The 20,821-nt window shown below is 45.2% G+C and overlaps 1 protein-coding gene across 16 annotated transcripts in view; it reads left to right on the forward strand.

Moving 5' to 3' along the window:
* RFX3 (regulatory factor X3) overlaps positions 1-20,821 on the forward strand; it is a 296,723-nt gene that overhangs the window by 268,625 nt on the left and 7,277 nt on the right. For 15 of the 16 annotated variants that reach the window (XM_045468771.1, XM_045468776.1, XM_045468777.1 and 12 more), the window contains one exon: positions 17,893-17,935. In XM_045468771.1, the coding sequence (XP_045324727.1) occupies positions 17,893-17,935 (43 nt within the window). Of the gene's footprint in view, positions 1-16,685; positions 17,079-17,892; positions 17,936-20,821 lie in introns of those variants that run through there. The other variant, XM_045468784.1, reaches the window with a different exon arrangement.

The following is a 20,821-nucleotide window of genomic DNA, read 5'->3' on the forward strand; positions in this document are numbered from 1 at the left end:
TCCCAACCACCTCGTATGTTCCGGGGACTTCTTTAAGAAGATGGTCGGGATAATGGTAACAGGGATTCTAATTAATACCATGTGACTAATCCTGATGTGTGGTCTTTGCTTCCCTCACATCTCGAGGGAAGAAGGGCAGTGGGTGGACGCCGGTCACACAGTGTGAAGACTGAGCAACCCCCTCACAGGCTTGTGTGGGTGTTGCTGGCTCAGCAGGGTTAAAACGGTCTTACGTAGTCAATGCTGCCAATTAGCCATCCCCATAGGCATTCTGTTTTCTTTTTCTTTTTTTTTTTTTTTTTTAATATATGTAAACAATGTGGATGAATATGACAGATTCCCCCATGAGGTAAAGATATAATATGAGTAAAGATCTAGATCAGAAAATACGGTATAAGACACCTGTGTGAGATCCGCAATCTAATACACACACCTCTTGATTTCTTTGCCTACTCTCTCCCTTACCCGATTTATAGGACAATCCTTTGAGCTGTCTTTACTCATCCATTATTCAGCCCAAGCCAATTAAGCGTAGTTTTCTAGGTTTGTTCTCCCCATACAACGCTAATGGACTCATAACGTCTGTTGGCCATAATAGACCCGTAGATCATAGTCATATTAGCGTCTCTGAAATTTCTCCATTCTTGAAAGGAGGAGAAGGAAATTCAAGAAAAAGGAAAGGCTGTGTTCTCATGTGTCCCTCCCATGTTATCCCATGCCTACACTAGAAATCAGATTGGAGGTTAAACAATAAATAAAAAGGGGGGGGGCTTCTGCATGTTGAGGCTCAGTTGCATTAGCCCCTTAGGTGGTTGCCCTTTTCAAACACCAAGTCCAGAAGTGCCTGTGGGGGCAACACCTCGGGCCCAAATCCACTGAAATCCATAAAAGTCACCCTTACCCTCAATTGCGGCAATTGGTTTTCAATCATCAGTCACAACAGCAACCACAAACCCAATAATAGTTCTTACTATTTATTGAGAGCTCATTACATACTTAATGAAATCAAACTCTTGATCTGTCTACCAATGGCTCCTTCCCAGTAAATGGTACCACGATTCTCCCAGTTGATCATGCTGGACACCTGGGCATCATCTTTTACATGTCTTTCTGTCTGGACCCCTATGTCCACCCTGTTACTAAATCCGTTCTTTCCCAAACCTCCCCTAGTACAGTCAGTATTGTCTTATGAAAGGGCCAAGGTGGTTGTGTTATCCCTACTTAAAACCCATCATTGGTATTCTCTTCTGTTAGGTAAGGAACAAAATTCTTTCCTTGGTGCACGAGGTGGTACATCATCTGGCCCTGCCTCTCCGATTAACCTCCACCTCCCTCCTCCTATTCCTTTTGTTGCAATCACAGTGGTCTTTGCTCTGTTCTTATTCACCAAGCTTTTCTCATCATTGGCCCGCTGTGTCAATGGTTCTTTCTACCAGGAATCTTCTGCCCAACTCCCCCTTGCTCATGCTAAGTCCTACGTCACGTCTTAAATATCAGTTCCTCAGGGGAGCCCAGTTCCCCCCCCCCACTACCTTAGATACCCCCGTTCTCTCTGATCTGTACATTTACTTTTCATTCTAGAACCTACACCACACTAATTGCATGGTTCTTTGTATGATGTGTGTAATCAAAGATTTAATGCCCTGGAAAAAATGAGCACTTTGAGTCCGGAGAACTGAATTCTCCTGATGGTTCTGACATTTATAGTGGTATAATCTTGGGCAAATCTTGTTCACCGATGTTGACTCTCAGACTTACCTCTGAAATTTATTTGTTCATTTGTTTAATACATATTTTTTATATAAAAAGCAATTTTTTAATGTTTATTCTAGAGAGAGAAAGAAACAGAGCATGAGCAGGGAGGGGTGGGGGCAGAGAGAGTGGGAGAATCCGAAGCAGGCTCCAGGCTCTGAGCTGTCAGCACAGACCCCGATGTGGGGCTCAAACCCATGAACTGTGAGATCATGACCTGAGCCAAAGTTGGATGCTTAACTGACTGAGCCTCCCGGGTGCCTCTGTTCAGCAGATATTTCTTACATACCTACTCTAGACCAAATGCTGTAATGATTAGGTTATAATGATGAACAAAAGAGATTTTGACCTCGCATTCAAGAAGCTTACATTTTAGTTTTTGAATTTATATTTACTCAATATTCACATAACTGTAGAGCTACAAAATTAAAGAGAAATAGGAATGCTCGGAGCATGAGGCCTTCATCTAGCCTGGGAGGGCCAGGGAAGGCTCCCCCGCTGCCCTGCAGAAATGATGTTTGAAGTGAGATCTAAAGGGCAAAAAGAGTTCATAACTGTGTGAAGTTGGTGAGAATTGGGGGGTAAGGGGTGGAGACCACCGCAGGCACACAGAGACATGCACACCGGTCCTACCTGAAATGGAAGGGAGCGTGGCCAAGCGGAAGCTTTCGTGGAAAATCTGAAGGTCAGACACCAGCAAGACCCAATATATACTATCAAATTCAGTCAACAAGAAGTCAAATTGGATCAGGAAAGAAACCCAAAAATTTCAAGTGATGTGCATACTACTTATGTGCCGGGCCCTGTTCTAAGTGCTTTGTGGCTATTAACTTAATATCTCACAACAGCCCTATAAATGAAAATTATTATACCTGTTTAAAAAGTTTCTTTAATGTTTATTTTTGAGGGGGGGGGCGGGCAGGGGCAGAGAGAGGGGGACACAGAATCCCAAGCAGGCTCCAGGCTCTGAGCTGTCAACGCGGAGCCTGACGCGGGGCTCAAACCCACAAACCATGAGATCACGACCTGAGCCGAAGTCGGACGCTTCACCGACCGAGCCGCCCAGGCGCCCCTTATTATACCTGTTTTACAGATGATGACATGAGACACAGAGCCGTCAAGTAGCTCGCCTAAGGTCACCCAACCCCTAAGTCGTGAGATCAGGCTCCAAAACCAAGCAGCCTGGCCCCCAAGTTCTTGCTGTTAAACCACCATGCTCGTTGCCTGCTGCACGAGTGGGGGTGGGGCGAGCAAGAACGCTGCAGGATGGGGGACGGGAGCGAGAACCATTGGGAGGTCAGCGAGAAGAAGCCTGGGAAGTAGTCACAAAGTTGGCTGGACCGTCGGTTTTTGCCTTGCGCGCACATTATTTGGCGGACAGCCAGCTAGATCCAGAAGCAAGGGGGAGAGGTTGTCCTTGAAAGCAGCTTAGGGACAGTTAATGTATCTTCATTAATGAGAATTCAACAGTTACATGTGAGGATTAACAATTGTTTACATGCTTTGAGCAGGCAGGAGAGACCGATACCCGTTGTACACACAAGCACGGTATACGGGTGTACAAAACTACTGTTTTTTGCATCCCCATTAACACTACCATTTCGGTCGTTGACGTGCAGGCCACCATGTAATGGCGCCCCCAGAGGAAACAGATAGAGCATCACAGCCCAACACGTTTTCTTCTAAATGTCAGTCAGCTGCCACAGTAATGCTGACTAGTAAGTTATTTAAAGCATGTGCAATTCCAGAGATTCAGGATTATATTTTTTGCCTGGGTGGTAAAAAGGAAACAGAACTTATTTACTGCTAAAATTATATACCTTTTTGAACTTTAATATTATAAATATACCCATAGACTCTCTGGGAGTGGTGCAATTTTAGGAGCAGGAATAAAACAGAATAAGCAAGTTGCAGCTGTTTGCACACCTGTTAAATAAAAAATTTTTTAAACTCAGGGCTTTCTGTGCAGCTCTGAGCGGAAAACTATCCTTTTATTTGAATTTTATGACTCTTTGGAATCTATTTGGGAGTTTATGGTATGTGTGCTTTTTTTCCTGAAAATAGACATAGTCCATTAATACATTCTCTGAATCTATAAATTTGGGTTGCTTCATAAAATGATTTTCTGTGATAAATATTGTTACCTTTAATTTATTAAACATTTCAATTCTCTTTGTCGTAATCTCATTATACTTACTTAATATTACATCTAAGCTGCCGATATAACCAATTTTTTGAAATAAAAAGTAGAAACCAAAAGATGCTTCACTTATTCAGATATGAATGTCAACATAAAAAAAGATGATACTTTAGTAATATTTGTAGGGAAAAAATGGAAGATCCCTTAAGAATATACCATCCAGGGGCGCCTGGGTGGCGCAGTCGGTTAAGCGTCCGGCTTCAGCCAGGTCACGATCTCGCGGTCCGTGAGTTCGAGCCCCGCGTCAGGCTTTGGGCTGATGGCTCAGAGCCTGGAGCCTGTTTCCGATTCTGTGTCTCCCTCTCTCTCTGCCCCTCCCCCGTTCATGCTCTGTCTCTCTCTGTCCCAAAAATAAATAAACGTTGAAAAAAAAATAAAATAAAAAGAATCTTGTTAAAAAAAAAAAAAAAAAGAATATACCATCCAAAGAAAAATGTGAATTTATCAAAGTTGATGTACTCAAAGTAGACGAGAAAAAAATCTTCAAAACCTAAAAATTGGAGAAGAGCAATAATAATTCCACAGGCAAGCTTTTAGGATAAAAGTTGGGTGAAAAAGTTCCATTTGGTAGAAGGATAATCGTGATAAATAAGCATGGATTCTTAAGGCAAAATCAATCTAATGAAAGATAAATTTCAGTGACTTTACTCCAGTGCAACTAGGGAATACACTGAAAACGTACCTGTGGAATAATAGATGTGCTCTAGAATATTTTAAAATGAATGAATTGCACCACAAGTTGCAATCATTTGCAGCAAAAAGCTATCTTGGAACGGCAGGAGCTTAAAAAACGTAATGAATACTTGTCGAAAGTGATATCACTTATTCTTTATAATAAAGTTTATTCGTATGTACTAATTTTTTCTAATTAATATAGGAACTGCCTCGTGATAATCACTGTGCGAAATGTTTCACATTCTTATTTAATATTCTCCAGAACCTTGCAAAAGATGGGAAAACAGGTTGAAAGTTTCCCCAAAGCAGAGCCAGCATGCGGCAGAAAGCAGGACCGTATCATTCCAAATCGCCACACGTGGGCTGTGTTCCGTTCTCATTTTAGTATCCCACCGTACAATTTTTTTGCAGACCAATTCAAACTTACTTCCGTCTGTACTGTTCAGCTCCCCCAAAGACACACACATTCACCGTCACACACGCACCAGATGCCTAGTGTAGAAGCTTTCATTGTTTTGTCCCAGGGTTTCTTCTCTGCATTCCAGGATGCACCCTGATGGTCCCACCACCCTTTCCCTCCCTACTGTTTGTTCCTAGACGTCTAGAATATGCAAACTCACTGGAATATTAGCCTAAGCAAATTGTAACTGGAAAGCTTAGTCTGCTGGGAAACAGCACCAACGATAAATTACACCCTTCAGCTCCTCTGCGCCCACCCACAGACCGGACCTAAGTCAGAATCATCATTTTGGAATTTGGAGTTTGCTTTTAGCTGTAAATGTGCTCCTTTACGTGAGCTCGATTCTGACAGCTTGACAATAAGTCATCAAAGTGACCTCCCGGAGCAGAGGCACGGGAGGCCTTTCTGCTACACCTTCCTAAGAATTGGCTTTGTAGAAGCTCTCCCCTTCTTCCTCCTCTTTCCTGGTTTGTCATTCTGTTCCTTTCTTTCTCTGAGTGTGCGAAAAGCACCTGTTGACTCAGCCGCCCAGGGCCACAGCCCTTTCCTTTGGGACTCCTGCTCATTAGCAACCTGGACTTGACTTCCTTCTTGCTTGCTCTGGGCTGTAACCCCTTCTCTTAGGCTCTTCGAAGAATAGACTTTCGCTTATAACTGTGGTCGAAACACAGTCTTCCAATGGGTGCTCAAAAGACATTCGAGAAAGGAGGTATAGGGGCTCCTGGGCGGTGCAGTCAGTTGAGCGTCTGACTCTTGGTTTAGGCTCAAGTCATGATCTCATGGTTTGTGAGATAGAGCCCGGAAAGTGCTTGGGATTCCCTCCCCACTGCTCTCTCTGCCCGTCCCCTGCCCTCACTCTCTCTGTCTCTCGAGATAAATAAACATTAAAAAAAAAAAAAAAAAGGAAGTACAAAAGAATGATGGAAAGACAGATTGCCAATGTGTGTAGGACTTCTCACTGGATTTCATGATTTACCTACTGGATTCTTTTATCAGGAGAAAAAAACTTCTAGACCAAGAAGTGCTCCTTCTCCCTAAGATGTGTCTGTCAACATTTCAGAGACCCTCTGTACCAAGCCGGGCATTCATAAGTGCTTTCAACTAGAGATTAGTTCCGCTAAAGCGTTCAGAAGTGGGAAAAGAAGATAAAATAGTTCAAGAATTCTTCATGTACTTCAAGAACTAAAATGGTCATTGGACACATCAGGAAAGAAATCTCAGCACCCTGTTCTCTTCAGCAAAGTCCACCCCTGGGCTGTTTTGCTTAGGAAAGAGTGAGCCTGGGATCCCCAACCGACCGCAGAGCCAGCAAGGCGTGGGAGATCCTGCGGCACAGATTAGGCATGACAGCTCCCTCTGCTGGCCACCGCGACACTCTGTTATCCCCTGCCCTGTCCAGGTGGCTCTGGCCTTGCCATTGTCTTTCTGGTAGTTTTGCTCACAAACAGGCGACGAGGGTGCTTACTGGTCCTTCGATAAAGAAACGGCTCTCGTTTGAGATCACAAGTGCCTCAATTCACAGGAGTCGTTTTCGACTTTTCACCATCACTGTATAAAATACACTTTCGTAAATACGATTTTCTCCAAGTGTGTAGGCCAGATGTTTTGATACTAGAAGCACTTCAAACCTGACTCAGGCTACTTGGCACAAAGAGGACGTGTTTGCATGCCCCAGCCAGCCTCCACTGTCTGTCCGGTTAATAATTTCTGCAAAAGTGGGCATCTGGGTAGCTTAGTCACTTAAGCGTCCGACTTTGGCTCGGGTCATGGTCTTGCGATTTGTGAGTTCGAGCCCCATATCAGGCTCTGTGCTGACAGCTCAGAACCTGGAGCCTGCTTCCTTTTCTGTGTCTGCCTCTCTCTGCCCTTCCCCCTCCCCCTCCCTCCCTTTCTCCCTCCTTCTGTCTCTCTCATTCTCTCTCTCTCAAAAATAAACATCAAAGAAAAAAATTAAAATAATTTCTGCAAAAGAGGGGTGGTAGAATTAAAATTAAGAAATATCTCCCCTCAGGTAATAAACTGATGCCAAGGTTTCCTCTTAGACGATGAAGGTAGCCTCACATGAAGCCTGTCTTAAGTTAGGTTCTTTCTTTGGAACCCATGGTTTTATTTCCATAAAGCATATGCTTCTCAGCTCAGCCCCTAACATTTGCGGAGCCTAAGGTACCCTATGTCTTAACATTTCAAAAGTTATGAGTCGAACTCTAAGTAAAATCTATTCCGTCCAGCTGGGTTGATAAATATGCCTTGATAACAACTTGGAAAGCTATGTTTAAGTGTAAGATTCTCAGGCTCCCCGTGGATCCATGCCAGAAGATAATGACATAGACCTAGCCAGCCCCTGACCCAGTGTCCAGCCCCAGACCACTTCTCTTAGGCATCACTCCCGATCCCATGCCGTGAATACCTCTGAACAACTCACGCCAACGTTCAGGTTGTGTCCAGCCTTGGCAAACCTCTGCCCCTCGTTGGCTCTCCCTTTTTTCTTCTGAGGAGTGCACTTGGAGAAGAAATCTGCACGAAGGGAACTCAAGGCCTTTACATAGGGAGTTCCAAGGTCTTAGATAACACAAGTATGGTCTGAGGGGTGGGAGGGACAGATAGCCACCAAGAGGACACCTCTACTTGGCCCAATGATTTCCCTACACCGTAGAGAGGGCCACAGCCACAGGAAAGCCAAGGCAGGGCTCTTTATAACATGGGTCTCGTTGGTTTGGCCTAACGATCCTTATCGTTCAGTGTTCCTGTTGTTGAAAACAGTTCCTGTTGTTTCTTCAAGAGGAACTAAGGCTTCTACTCTTACTTCACGAATGCTTCTTAGAGATTTGGAAACAGGGTAAAGGTACATGTGTCACTGGGTTCCCAGGGGGTGGAGGGGAACAAAAAAATGACTGAACGGTTAGACCCGGGATGAAAATATGCTACCTGCGTACAGGACGACCCACAGCACGTGTTGCCAGTATAGCTGGCTAGTCCGAAGGAGCAGGACCAACAGCAATTGTAGGGCCCCTTTGGCTTCGGTTTGAAGCAAACTGGCAGAAATCTCGGCCATTGACAACACCATTTGGAAATACATTGGAAAAGACACTCACAGAAAGAAAAGTCACCAAAGGAACATGGGATTTTACCAAATGTAGCATAAGCATTCCTTGCACATTTTATAAAATTGGAAATCACTGTAAAATCAGCGACTATTTTCCTCCATTGTGAAACCCTGTACCGATGCTAAATGTAAAATGCTTTGATTGATTTGGTTCTCATTTGGAAGACATTTCAAGAAAATAATAATGCTCCCAAATCCCCCAAAAATCCCAAAATCCCAAAATCTTAATCATAAGATTAAAATTCCAAGACCTCTCTCACCACCACCCATAACGTCCAGAATAGTTGCCACTAACTAATCCTTTTGTGATAAGTTCTACGAACTTCAGGCAACAGAACTGAAATACGAGATTGCCCAGCTCCATTGGAGCTGTAAAGTTAACAACTTGATAAAGTTGTAAAAACTCAACTTGTATAGTTCAGAACTTCACGAAGTTCGAGTTAAGTGTGGAATGTTGAAAGATTAGAGTTGGGTCAGGAAGTTCCAAACCTGCCTGTGAACTATCTTGTTGCTTCTATAGGGAAGGAAAGCTTTAAAGCTCTCAATTCCTTTGTTGACTTCTCAGAAGACCAGAGAGAGAGAGAGAGAGAGAGAGAGACAACTGGTTGGGCCAGGATTTACATGCTGATATTCATCTGTGTTCATCACCAATTTCTCATGATGTGATCATCCCCATTCTACTAAACATAAAACACACACACACACACACACACACACACACATCCCATCCATGTTTAGGACACCCTTCTCATGGTATTTGCTTGAATCATTAAAGCCTTGGTCAGCACATATGCCGTCTTCAACTGCAGCCCTTGATGGAGTTCATAGTGTCAGACTCTCAAGTCAAGGTCTAAGGACACTTCCCTTCTCGGGCAACACATCTTGTGGTCCCACTCAGCTACAGCCATTTTATTTGAAGTCACCATTTTTATAGCCTTACGGTTGCATGGAATTCTGAGACTTTGTCACTAGTATTGGAAAGTTGAGTTTGAAGACAGTAGACCCTGTCTGTTTCACAAAAAGGAAATCTAAGGATCAAAGAGTAACGTGTCTGGAATCCCATAGCTGATAGTGGTAGACTTGTGATTCAAAGCTGTGTCAGGCTGGCTCTAGACCCCATGTTGTTCTTCTCATTTAATGCCTTTGCAACCTGGGCAAGATATATCCTTGCTTTAGTCTTAGTTTTCTCACCAACAAAATAAGCATGAGGAATTTCTTCCCAAACCTGTTGTGAGGATAAAATTAGATGGGTATGCAGTTAGGCACAGGTAAGTAGGGGTAGGAAGATGGATGGAGTGGATGGTCGGGGGGGCAGATTGGCACATATTAGGTACCTAATTTTTTTCTAGTTCCATTTCCTTTCCACAAGGATAGATAGATAGATAGGTCATTGATAGATACATACATACATACGTACATACACACATAGATCTGAAGCTATGTGTATTACTCAGAGAGACTGTATTTTGATCGTCTTCGACTCCAGGGCAGATTTTTCAGTATTGATTCTATGCTGATCATGTACACCATTAGACCTTCATGTTTTCGACCATATAAAGATGAGCTTAGAAGCTGAAATTCATGAAACAGATCATATAAAGGCATGTGGAGGCTTTAATAAAATTATGTTGCAAGGGGAAAAATAGCCTGTAGACAAATTTGAATGTTGAGACAAATGATTCGTGGAATTATGAAGACTCCAACAGCATTCTTTGGGTTGGAGCCAAAGTGGTAATCAGAGGCAAAGTAATTCAATGCTTTGGAAAACAGAGCCAACCAAATAGAACGTAGAAATAAGTCATTTAGAAAAAAAAATGGCAATATTAGGGAAGACGTATAATCATAATTAGACAATCATAGCTAGAGTTGTATCAAATTTGAACTAGTAGGAATGAATGAAAGGTCTTGTGAAATGGGGAGAAAGTGTTATATATACAGTTACTATCTCTGTGTAATTTATTCAAGTTAAAGGGTAAAAGTAAGTTCCAAAGAGACATCTTATTCCAACTAGGAGATAGAAACCACTTCAGAGAATTTTACAGTTCTCTATTCTTAGTGCCTATGACAGCTTAAAGATCTTCTTTCCTAGAGCAAGCAGTTCATTGGCAGAAACTGGAAAAATGTACAGTTACACACACGCGTACGTAATTTCTTCCCTACACGCGTGTATCAAAGGTTACCGCTGTGGCAGAACTGGGGAGCGGGATGAGATCGAAGCATCACTTTATCTGAATAGATTTTGTGAATCTATGTAGCGACCGACCCTGTGAGTAGCTGAGGCCCTCATATGAGCTGTCTTTTCTGGTGAAAACTTTCAACTCTTTGGCATACCAGCTGCTAATGACCTTGGCCCCCAGGTCAACAGGCATGCCCAGGGTCACGTGGTAAAGTTCACTGCGGATTCTGCTGCATATGCTCCCTGTGGTCACTTCCTTCAGCAGCTAAGCACCTGCCAGCACGTTGGCATCTGGCTGCCGGTCTACACGGCGTAGATCCCTGCAGAACCATCAGGTTGTGCCGATACACGGGGGCTCTCTGGGGTCCTGGTAAACTTTTTGCATGCACATATGATTTCAGCCAGCGTGCCGTAAAAACTTTCGGACAGATAGGAAGCTGTATATAAAATTCAAAGTCTGTCAATGAAAACTGAAGCACGTGCGCGCCCCCCCCCACCACCAGTGACAAATCTGTCATAGAAGACGAATTCGTGGCCACATACTATCCCACCTCACCCCCAGTGAAGACCACAGAAGACAGAACTGAGGAAAAATATCAGTGTGTTCTGAACAGCTTAACCCGGAGGCTGTGTTTCCCCTAATAATAGAGGGGAAAAAAGTAAAGTTAAATGGTTTCTCTTCAGGCAGATGTGGCAGGTTTTACAAAATGTCTTAGATATGAATGGCAGGCAATATCAGGGGCGCCCAAAGATGTCTGCATCCCAATCCCTGGGACCTGGAAATGTGTTAGGTTACAGACGCAATTAAGGTTACTAATTAATTGACGTTAAAATGAGATTATCATGGATTATCTGGGTGGGCCCAGTGTGATCACAAAGGGTCCTTAAAAGTGGAAGGCAGGCGGGGGCGCCTGGGTGGTTCAGTCGGTTAAGTGTCCGACTTGTGATTTCGGCTCAGGTCATGATCTCACCGTTCGTGAGTTCGAGCCCTGTCGGTCTCCATGCTGACAGCACAGAGCCTGCTTGGGATTCTCTCTCCCTCTCTCTCTGCCCCTCCCTTGCCCCCCCCCCCAAAGAAATAAACTGTGGCTGGCTCTCAGAATGGAAGGGGGGCATACCACATGCCACGGGTTGTAAGCAGCCTCAGGAAGCCGGAAAAGGGGGGAAAAACCCTAAAACACCTCTCCCTTAGAATCTGCAGAAATAAATACAATGCAGCCAACAGCTTGATTTCAGCTCAGGGAGACCCATTTTGGCATTCTGACCTCCCGCGTTAGAAAATAATAAACCTGTGTTGTTTTAGCCACTGAGTTTGTGGCATTTTGTGACAGTAGCCATAGGAAATTACTACCGTAGAAAGCTATATTCTGAGTGAAATCAGTCATGACTTAGGGGTTCTAGGCTCTTCCTTCAGTATATTGTTTATTCTTACTTCCTCCTCTCAACATATGTACGTCATTTCTCCGTTGATGACTCCACCCTGGAAATCGTCCTCACCGGGAACTAGTCTCCATTGGCTTTCACCAGTGGAGAACGTGACGTTGTCAGACTATCTCCTCACACCTTCACCTACTGTCCGAATTGGGACAAGCTTCCCATTAGGGAGACTCCCCCCACCCCATCTGAACTACTAACACGTGTCACCTTTGCCCACATCTCTTTCCTTGCATCCTTCCCTGTAACATTTTCTCATGTCCCAGACATATTCCCTTTTCCCCCACTAATTCCCACAATTAAACACCAACCTTGGTCCATCTCTGTCTTTCCGTGCAAGCCTCCAGAGAAAAAAGAGGAAAATTAGTCCTTTGACGGACTTCCATCCTTAAAAGTCGACCTCAGTTTCTTTCCTTGTGACCTGTTGATGCCCATGTGCCTGAGCCATGCTAGCTCTTTCTGGTTCCATATCCTTCCTGTGACCAACGTCTTCACACCTTCCTTAAAGATAAAACCTTCCATTCCCTTCACTGTTTGTAAACTGGGGACCTTAAGAGGTTTACGGGCTCTTCTTCCAGCCAGGGCTCAGCCCATCGTCCATTTTGGTAACTAGCATTTTACTGGAACACAGTCGGACCCTTTCACGTACCTATTGTCTATGGCTGTGTTTGCCCTAGAGTGGCAGAGTTGAGTAGTTGCGACAGAGCCATAAAGCCTGAGGTACTTCCTGTCTGACCTTCCACTGAGAAAAAACGTTTGCCAACCTTTGTCCTAGATCCTATATTTTCGTAATCCAATCCCACCAGAAAATCAGTTAGGCTCTTTTGAGCGTAGTAGCTTAGTTAACAGGGTGATTTTAGACGTGGACGGCTGATATCTCAATGAGCGAATAGAACATGTTTGTGTGTGATTGTGTCTGTCTACCTGTAAGTCTGGACATACCGACGGATTTTCTAGGAAGACGAGGTTTCTAGAGGGGATGCTTACCTGCCTGCCCAAGAGGATGTGATTATGATGACTTCCTAATCCTCTCTCCCCAGGATGGGGGGAAACTCTTCCAGTAGGGAACGTGTTCCCACGGGTGAAGTCCTCATCTCAAAGCTTTCCTTCTGTCCCTGACTCCTGTCCCCAGTCTCTGCTTTGTGGCCCCACCTGGGCTCCTGCCTGTTGGCCGTCTGCACCCCGACCTCCACCACCTTGCTTCAGTTTCCAAGTGTTAGCATACACGCCTTACCCCCCTCCCTCTGGAAAGTCGCCAGCTGCTGGATCTAACGGGTAGTGGGCTCTTCGGGGCCCGTGTGGGCTGCGTCTCCCGAGCTGTGCCCGGTTCCGGTCATGGTGCCCGTGCCCCAGGACAGGCGGCAGACCCGCTGGTCCCGTGATGAACCACTCTTCAGCCGATGGGCCGCAAGTCAGGGTCGCACCCGGGCCCTCCCTCAAGGGTCCTGCCCGTGTGTCGCCCACTTATGCTTCCCAGCCATTACCAGCCTCCTCATGAAGTTGTGGTCTCGCCCTCCCACCACAGTGGTCAGTCGGCTCTTGTTCAGGAGGGCGTGCGTCATTAGGACCCTTGTCAGGACCCGGAGGAGGTGGTTTCTGGGATAGGAGGCTTTTCTTCTTGAAACACCAGATATCCGTCCTGTGTGTTCTATTCGGTTTCTCCTTCCCTATTTGTCGCTCTGCTGGCAGGATTTTTTTTCCTGTGTACATCAAAGGCCAGATGCTTTCTAACCCCAGAGCTCATTTTAAACCCCTTAATTTATTTTCCTTCCTCCATGTATGGATCGTGCACACTCTCTTTTTTTCTCTCTCTTTCTCCCCCTTTTTCTCCCCCTCCTCCCCCTTTACCCTCTCCCGCTATGTCTCAGATTCCTAAAGTGAGGGTCAGAATATGTGGTCTCCTATCCCCCACCACCACGTTTCCTACAAACGTTCTGCAAATCAGTTCCTTGTTTTTAATAGCAGTAAGATTCAACCTAAGCTCTCTACCGTGCCAAATTCGTCGGTTTTCTCTGAGGCTGCACTGAAGAAGCAAATTCATTCATTTGGTATGTAGTCACCTTTGATATCTATCAGGTGCCGAGGTAGATCCTGGGACCCATTTACGCAGAGGACAAACAACAAGGCCCCTGCCCTCACGGCCCCGGCACTTGGGTTGGGAAGTCAGATGTTAGAAGAGGAAGAAATGTAAGTGTTGGGTGTTGTAGATGCTTGGGAGGAAGCGATTCAACCCGACAGGGAAGGAGACGCTCAGATAGACCTGTCAGGAAAAGCCTCTCTGAGGAAACCATCCTGAGGAAGTGATATGGCGGTCATGATATTTGAAAGAAAGCCTATCATACACGGAGCCGTGAAAGTACTTTATAAGCTCTGAGATGTCACCTTGCCAGGCAGTGGCCCCTCCGGTGCCCTGTGCAGCAAGGGAACTTGGCAAGCTCCGTCATTTTCCCAATTGCTGGAGCTAAACCTTGACGGTAACCTCCGTACTTTTCTGGCCAACCTCCATTTTGTTCATCCAGATCCTTCCGTGTCTTCCTTCTCTTTTGTTTCTGGTTTGTGCCGGTCTAGTCTCGGCGCCTGTCATCTGTCCCCCATCTGTGACGCTGTCTTCCTTATGCCGACCCCCAGTCTTCTCTGCCATCATCGTTCATGTTCTGCCGTCCAGCCGCCCTGACCCTGCGGCCCACCCCCAACCCCCCACCGCTGACTTCCCTTTCTGAGATGCCCATGCTTCTAAAACCATCTCAGCTGTCCTAGGCTGCTTCCTTTCGTTGACTAAACCACCTGCCCTTCCTGATATAAACAACTTCTGACCCTCACCTCCAGAAAGAGGGGATAGACTGGAACTGGCCGGCACAGTGCTTAGCACGTAGGAAGCTTCCAGTAAATGTTCGTTGACTAACGCGTGAATGCACCGATTCCGGAAATCGCGGCCTGTCTGCTGGCTTTTTCCTTAATCGCATGTGAATTCTTTCCTCACATGGGAAATGCATGTTAAAAAGCTTCCCCTTCTTCTGTATCGGGTACCAAAATCCTACCTCTCCTCACAAGATTTTTATTTTGAACCCACTCTCCGTTTGCCGTCACGTGCGACTTTGTTACTGATCCCAGAGACACGAGAGGCGCCAACGGTGTCCCTGAGATTACTTGTACCGTGTTCAGCACCCTGCAGGGGCACAAGCCCAGAGTAGTTAGTTGGCACGTGTTTATTTACGAAGGACCACAGCAGTTGTGGAAATACTGGTTGCCGTGGTGATTTTTAGCATCCTGAATAACCGAATGCATTCACTCGGGTTAAGCAGAAACTTTCAGAGGGAAACCTTTACATGAAGGAAGTATTGTGCTTCCAGCTAAACAGCAACTTAAAAGCAGTTTCCTTGGAAGAAAAATTCCAGATGCGTCCAGAGTTTGGTGTCAGCCACTTTGTGTGATACTATTAATTACTAATGGCAATAATAATTTAGCGTCAGGCAGCCTTTGGAGATTTTTTTGAAAACAAATGGAATATTCAGATTTCATTCGTTGGTTTACTTATTTATTTTTAAATATAGTTTTTTGTCAAGTTAGCTAACCTACAGAGCACGCTGTGCGCTCTGGGCTTCGGGAGTAAATTCCCATGATTCATCTCGTACGTACAACCCCCAGGGCTCACCCTACCAAGTGCCCTCCTCAGTGCCCATCCCTCATTTTCCCCTCTTCTCCTGCCCTCGGTTTATCCTCTGTATTTAAGAGTTTCTTGGGGCGCCTGGGTGGCTCAGTCGGTTGGGTGTCCGACTTCAGCCCGGGTCACGATCTCGTGGTTCGCGGGTTCGAGCCCCACATCAGGCTCTGGACTGACAGCTCGGAGCCTGGAACCTGCTTCACATTCTGTGTCTCCCTCTCTTTCTCTCTGTCCCTCCCCCACTTGTGCTCTGTCTCTCTCTCAAAAATAAATAAACATTAAAAAAAATTTTAAGAGTTTCTTATGGTTTGCCTCCTTCTCTGTTTGAAACTATTTTTCCCCCCTTCCATTCCCTTCTTCTGTTAAGTTTCTCAAGTTCCACATATGAGTGGAAACATGTGATATCTGTCTTTTTCTGCCTGATTTATTTCACTTAGCATAATACCCTCCAGTTCCATCCACGTTGCTACAAATGGCCAGATTTCATTCTTTCTCGTTGCCAGGTAGTATTCCATTGTGTATATAAACCACATCTTCTTTATCCACTCATCAGTTGATGGACATTTGGGCTCTTTCCACAATTTGGCTATTGTTGCATGTGCCCCGAGGAATATTCACATTTTAGAGGTTATAGAGGTATGTTTAAGACTCCTCTCTGCAACATATTTCCAGAATTGGATCTTAAGTGTCATTAAGCATTCATTTAAAAGATGTATAAACCTTACTGTGTTGCATCAGTTAGAAGTAACTTATAAAGGATCCTTCAGCTTTGGGCATTCTGTTTTTAGTTCTAAAATATTTAAATAACACCAAAAATAGATGAAGAGGCCCATTGATTTTGTTTTTGTTGCTTAGATTCTTTAATTCAAGATATTTTACATAATCTAAACTGTGATTTTTATTTAGACACGTGATCAGGAACAACTCTCAAACCACAGTTCGGTGTTGATCATTTTATATCTGTTGCCCAACGGGATGTAACCATAAAGTAATGGGACGCTTTTCCCAAAGACAGATTCTCGGAGTTATGGATCCAGGAGGCCCTTGTCCCCTTCAAAGCAGTCACCTAGGAAGGCTACACGTTTGTGCCAATAATGCTGCCGTAGCTCCACATGCTGTGGAATGCCTCTTTTTAAACTGTCTCTGAACTGCTAAGGAATAACAGTAACACGACATATTATTTTGAATATCCTGAATTGTGACAGAGGTGAATTTGCTTTTTAGTGAGTAGTCAGAAATCATCCCAAGACCTCTGGCAATCACTACAATTTGGAGCGTTATCTGCAGTCACAATTGGATGTAAAATCACAAGATGGGCTTTCTTGAACGATGCATAAACTAACTCTTGAACTCGATCGTGAAAGGAATTCCAGAGCCTTGGACCTCGGAATAAGTGTAAACGCTCCCACGATAGCTACTATGAAGAATAATACATGTGTAGGTTAAGGGGGAAAAATGTGTGTGTATGTTTGCAAAATAAGGTCAGTTTTATTACTTTCGCTAAGCTTTCGAACCAAGACAGAAAATGAAATCTAAGCCGAAGGTTATTAATGGTGCCATATTGTTTTAAGGTCTTTCTTGTTGCATTGGTAACAGACACATCCTTTCTTTCTAAAGATGGGACCCTGGGGCGCCTGGGTGGCGCAGTCGGTTAAGCGTCCGACTTCAGCCAGGTCACGATCTCGCGGTCCGGGAGTTCGAGCCCCGCGTCAGGCTCTGGGCTGATGGCTCAGAGCCTGGAGCCTGTTTCCGATTCTGTGTCTCCCTCTCTCTCTGCCCCTCCCCCGTTCATGCTCTGTCTCTCTCTGTCCCAAAAATAAATAAACGTTGAAAAAAAAAAAAAAATTTAAAGATGGGACCCTGCTATCAAACATCAAGTTACGAGAGAAGTCTCTGAGATTTTTTTAAAAAATGAACACTTTACACTTTGGGGTTCCCACTATGCTTTTTATTTCTATTAATGAAAGCTTTAAAGAAAGAGTTCAGCCAAGCAGCTGGACCAAGTTTCTGTCATGTCGCCTCCCCGGGGAACTTTTGGACTGCCCATGGGGGTGGAGCTGATCTGCCCTCCGTCACCAAATTTCCAGATTTATCCCACCACATCCATCATCTGCAGGCCAGCCAGGCCCCTATTTCTTCACTGCTCAGTTGAAATAATAATGAAAAGTAAAACGAAGCACAGAAGGCAGAGAGAAATTGCCATCCTTTGCAAAGAGGCCAAGGCAGACAGCTAAATTGTGACACAGTTGAAAACTGTTCAAATTCGACAAGTTTGATTGGAAAATTAGGTGACCCGTGTAGTTAGAGATCAAAATGGTCACTGGTTTACAGTTTTAAGAAGTCCTACCGTGGCGTTTTTGCCTCAGAGTGATAGAAGGTTATTTTATTCTACCTGTTAATAACTGTTGCCCACATGACTATTGTTTTGCAGTTTGGTGATTTAAATGCTGTATCTCCTGGAAATCTGGATAAAGGTAAGAAGTGAAAATAATGTCCAGGGCTTTTTTTGACTGGGAAATTCTCAGAGAAAACTGTGGTGTGTGTGGAAACGACACATAACCTTAGATGAATATGACGGCCATGTCTTTTGGAATCTGCGGTCTTTATTTCTCCATTTCTATACCTTCTTTATGTCGGGGATATTAAGTGCCGGAATTGAATGTAAATGCAGTCACAAACTCGTCTTGACTTTGGCCTGCCGTTCAGCACAGGTAGCGAGAAATTATTTCTGACCGTTGCCAGAGTCCTGGAGAAAAGTGATAAAATTTTACTCCAGGCCCACTCAGCAGGAGAAAAGATTTCTCAGCCCGCCCCTTCTCACCAGTTCATACTTTTCACTGGAAAAAACAAGTCAGAGACAGCAGTGATGTTTACGGTAAAAAGCGAGACCAGTAGTGGGGCAGAGGAGAGGGTTCAGATGCGTAGTCTTTAGATTTTAAAACCACCTTTGCTGCTCAACAGAGACAACATTGCAACTCAGCTATGTATTCCTGAAGAAACTTGGGACCTTCCAGACCGCACAGAAAAAAAGGAATAGGGCTCAGGGAAAATGAGGTTGGGATAGATAGAGCCCATGCAAGCAAAAGCCATCCTAATAAAAATACCAGCTCAGGGGCGCCTGGGGGGCTCAGTTGGTTGAGCGGCTGACTCTTGATCTCGGCTCAGGTCGTGATCTCACGGTTGGTGGGTTCGAGCCCCGCATCCGGCTCTGTGCTGATGGCGCGGAGCCTGCTTGGGATTCTGCCTCTCCTTCTCCCTACCCCTCCCCTGCTTGTGCACGCACTTGCCCTCTCTCAAAAATATACTAGCTCAGTTTAAAAAAAAAAAAAAAACAACTCTAAAATGTTTACTAAATAAGCACAGCAGAAAATACAGTCCTTTCTTCAATAAAACAAAAACAAAAAGTGAAGGCATCCTGAGGCTTCCAGGAACTGAGTTCTGGAGTCAAGGACAAAATGCACAGGCAGGGGGATACTGAACAGTAGCCCTTCCAGGACAGAGCCAGAGCTGGTGGGGAAACTGAGGCAAGAGGCGGGGCTCGGGGAATCCGTACGCGAAGGACAGCACTCTTCTCTGGAGCGTTCTGCACCAGGGTCTTTGTGGGTCTGGGCCTCCTCCGCCCAGGCGGGAGTTGAAACCCGTGTCCGACCTGAGGCCGCCCTGAGGATGCCCCGAGCCAGGTCTTGTGACCCACGCGCGAGCGTTTTTGTCGCCGGTGCAGAAGCGTGGACGGTGTTCCTCCTTGGCCACTAAATGGCCGCCAGCCTTCTCTGTCAAGCGCTGAACTGAGACAAAGTCCTCACTGAACTTCAGTAGTCCCTAACGTTAGGTTCTGTGCACCAAACTCCTGTAACCTTGAGGGTGTTTCTAGGACATGTCTTTGAGTCTGTACAAGAGTAGAGAATGGCTACGGAATTGCCTCCATTTGCCCTCACAATTGGAGAAAGGGCTTGCTTTCCGTGGACCGCCTTGTAGCGTTTCCCTGGGAACCCCGTCGCCCGCAAGTGGGCCTAGAGAGAAATGGCCTCGGAGACTTAGGGGAGTTCAGGCCATTATCCCATCGTCGGTCCCATGCACCACGTGGCCGATGAAAGGGCCTTCTCCACTCTCTTTGCTCCCCTACCAGCTCAAAATGACTTCTTTCCTTTCAGTGCTGCCCCTTTTATTATCTCGATACTATTTCTCAGGCAGAGAAAAGTTGGTGGAGAGGGAGTCGGGAAGCAGTGTGATTTATCCTCACCTCGGGGTGGCCCCGGTGGTCCCATCCACCCCCGGACCCCGTGCTTCTTGGAATCTGGCCACACTGGCATGAGTCGGGGCCTGGGTTTCGAATGTGAAATCTCCAAGCGTTTTTGTGGCCTTTTTCCACAATTTTTTTTTCCCTGATAATAAAAGTAATTCTCGCTCTGTATAAAAATTTCAAATAATACGGAGATGTAGGAACTATAAAAAGTGAATCTACGTGGTCACAACCCTGAAAGACCAGTAAGAACTGAGTGTGAGTATCCTTCGAGATATTTCTTTTGTTTGTTTATATATAAGCAAATACAAAATCAAAACGCAGATGTGTCGTACAAATGTGTTTCAACGATACCCTCTTCAGGAAGCAACTGCCTACCAAACGCATCCCTTTCCCTGCAGCCCACTAGCCCTTTGAAGGTGCTTGTTCTGACAGATTCTGTTATTATCGAATCCTTTTCCCGGAGGCACAAAGAGAGCGGGATAAAGTAGACGAACCAAGACAACCCGGGTCTCATCTGAGAGCACTTCTGTGTTCACCTCTTAACGATGCGTTACGTCCTGTCTAGTCAGTAAATCTCATCTCAGTCTTTTATATATATATATTCATTTTATTTTTTTTGAGAGAGAGAAAGAACGCATGTGCACGAGCCAGGGAAGGGCAGAGGGAGAGAGAGAGAGAGAACAGAGAATCCCAAGCGGGTTCCATGCCTGACAAGGGGCTCGATCTCACGACTGTGATCATGACCTTGGCCAAAATCAAGAGTTGGACATTCAACCGACTGAGCCACCCGGGCGCCCCAGTCATTATATTCTTTTGCAAATCAGCAGAGGTCTCCCCTACATTCACATGCACCCAGATGAAATTTACCCCTAGTGTAGATTTCAGAGGAGACTGAGAGTGTTGTGCCTTCCGACCTTTCTTCAGTTAAGCATTTCGCAGCTGGATAGATTCCCCCAAAGCCAGCATAGTGGACCGAAGTGACTACTTTAGGGTCGCTCAGATGAGGCCAACTACTTAGCACAAAGACTTCAGGAAATCCTGGAGGTCTTCCTGAGAGAACTCTTAAAGGTACCAACCACAAACCAGCCAAAAGTAAGTTACTTCCGCTGTGTGTGCA

The sequence above is a fragment of the Leopardus geoffroyi genome, chromosome D4 (genome assembly GCF_018350155.1).
Source record: "Leopardus geoffroyi isolate Oge1 chromosome D4, O.geoffroyi_Oge1_pat1.0, whole genome shotgun sequence".
NCBI classification, from domain to species: domain Eukaryota; kingdom Metazoa; phylum Chordata; class Mammalia; order Carnivora; family Felidae; genus Leopardus; species Leopardus geoffroyi.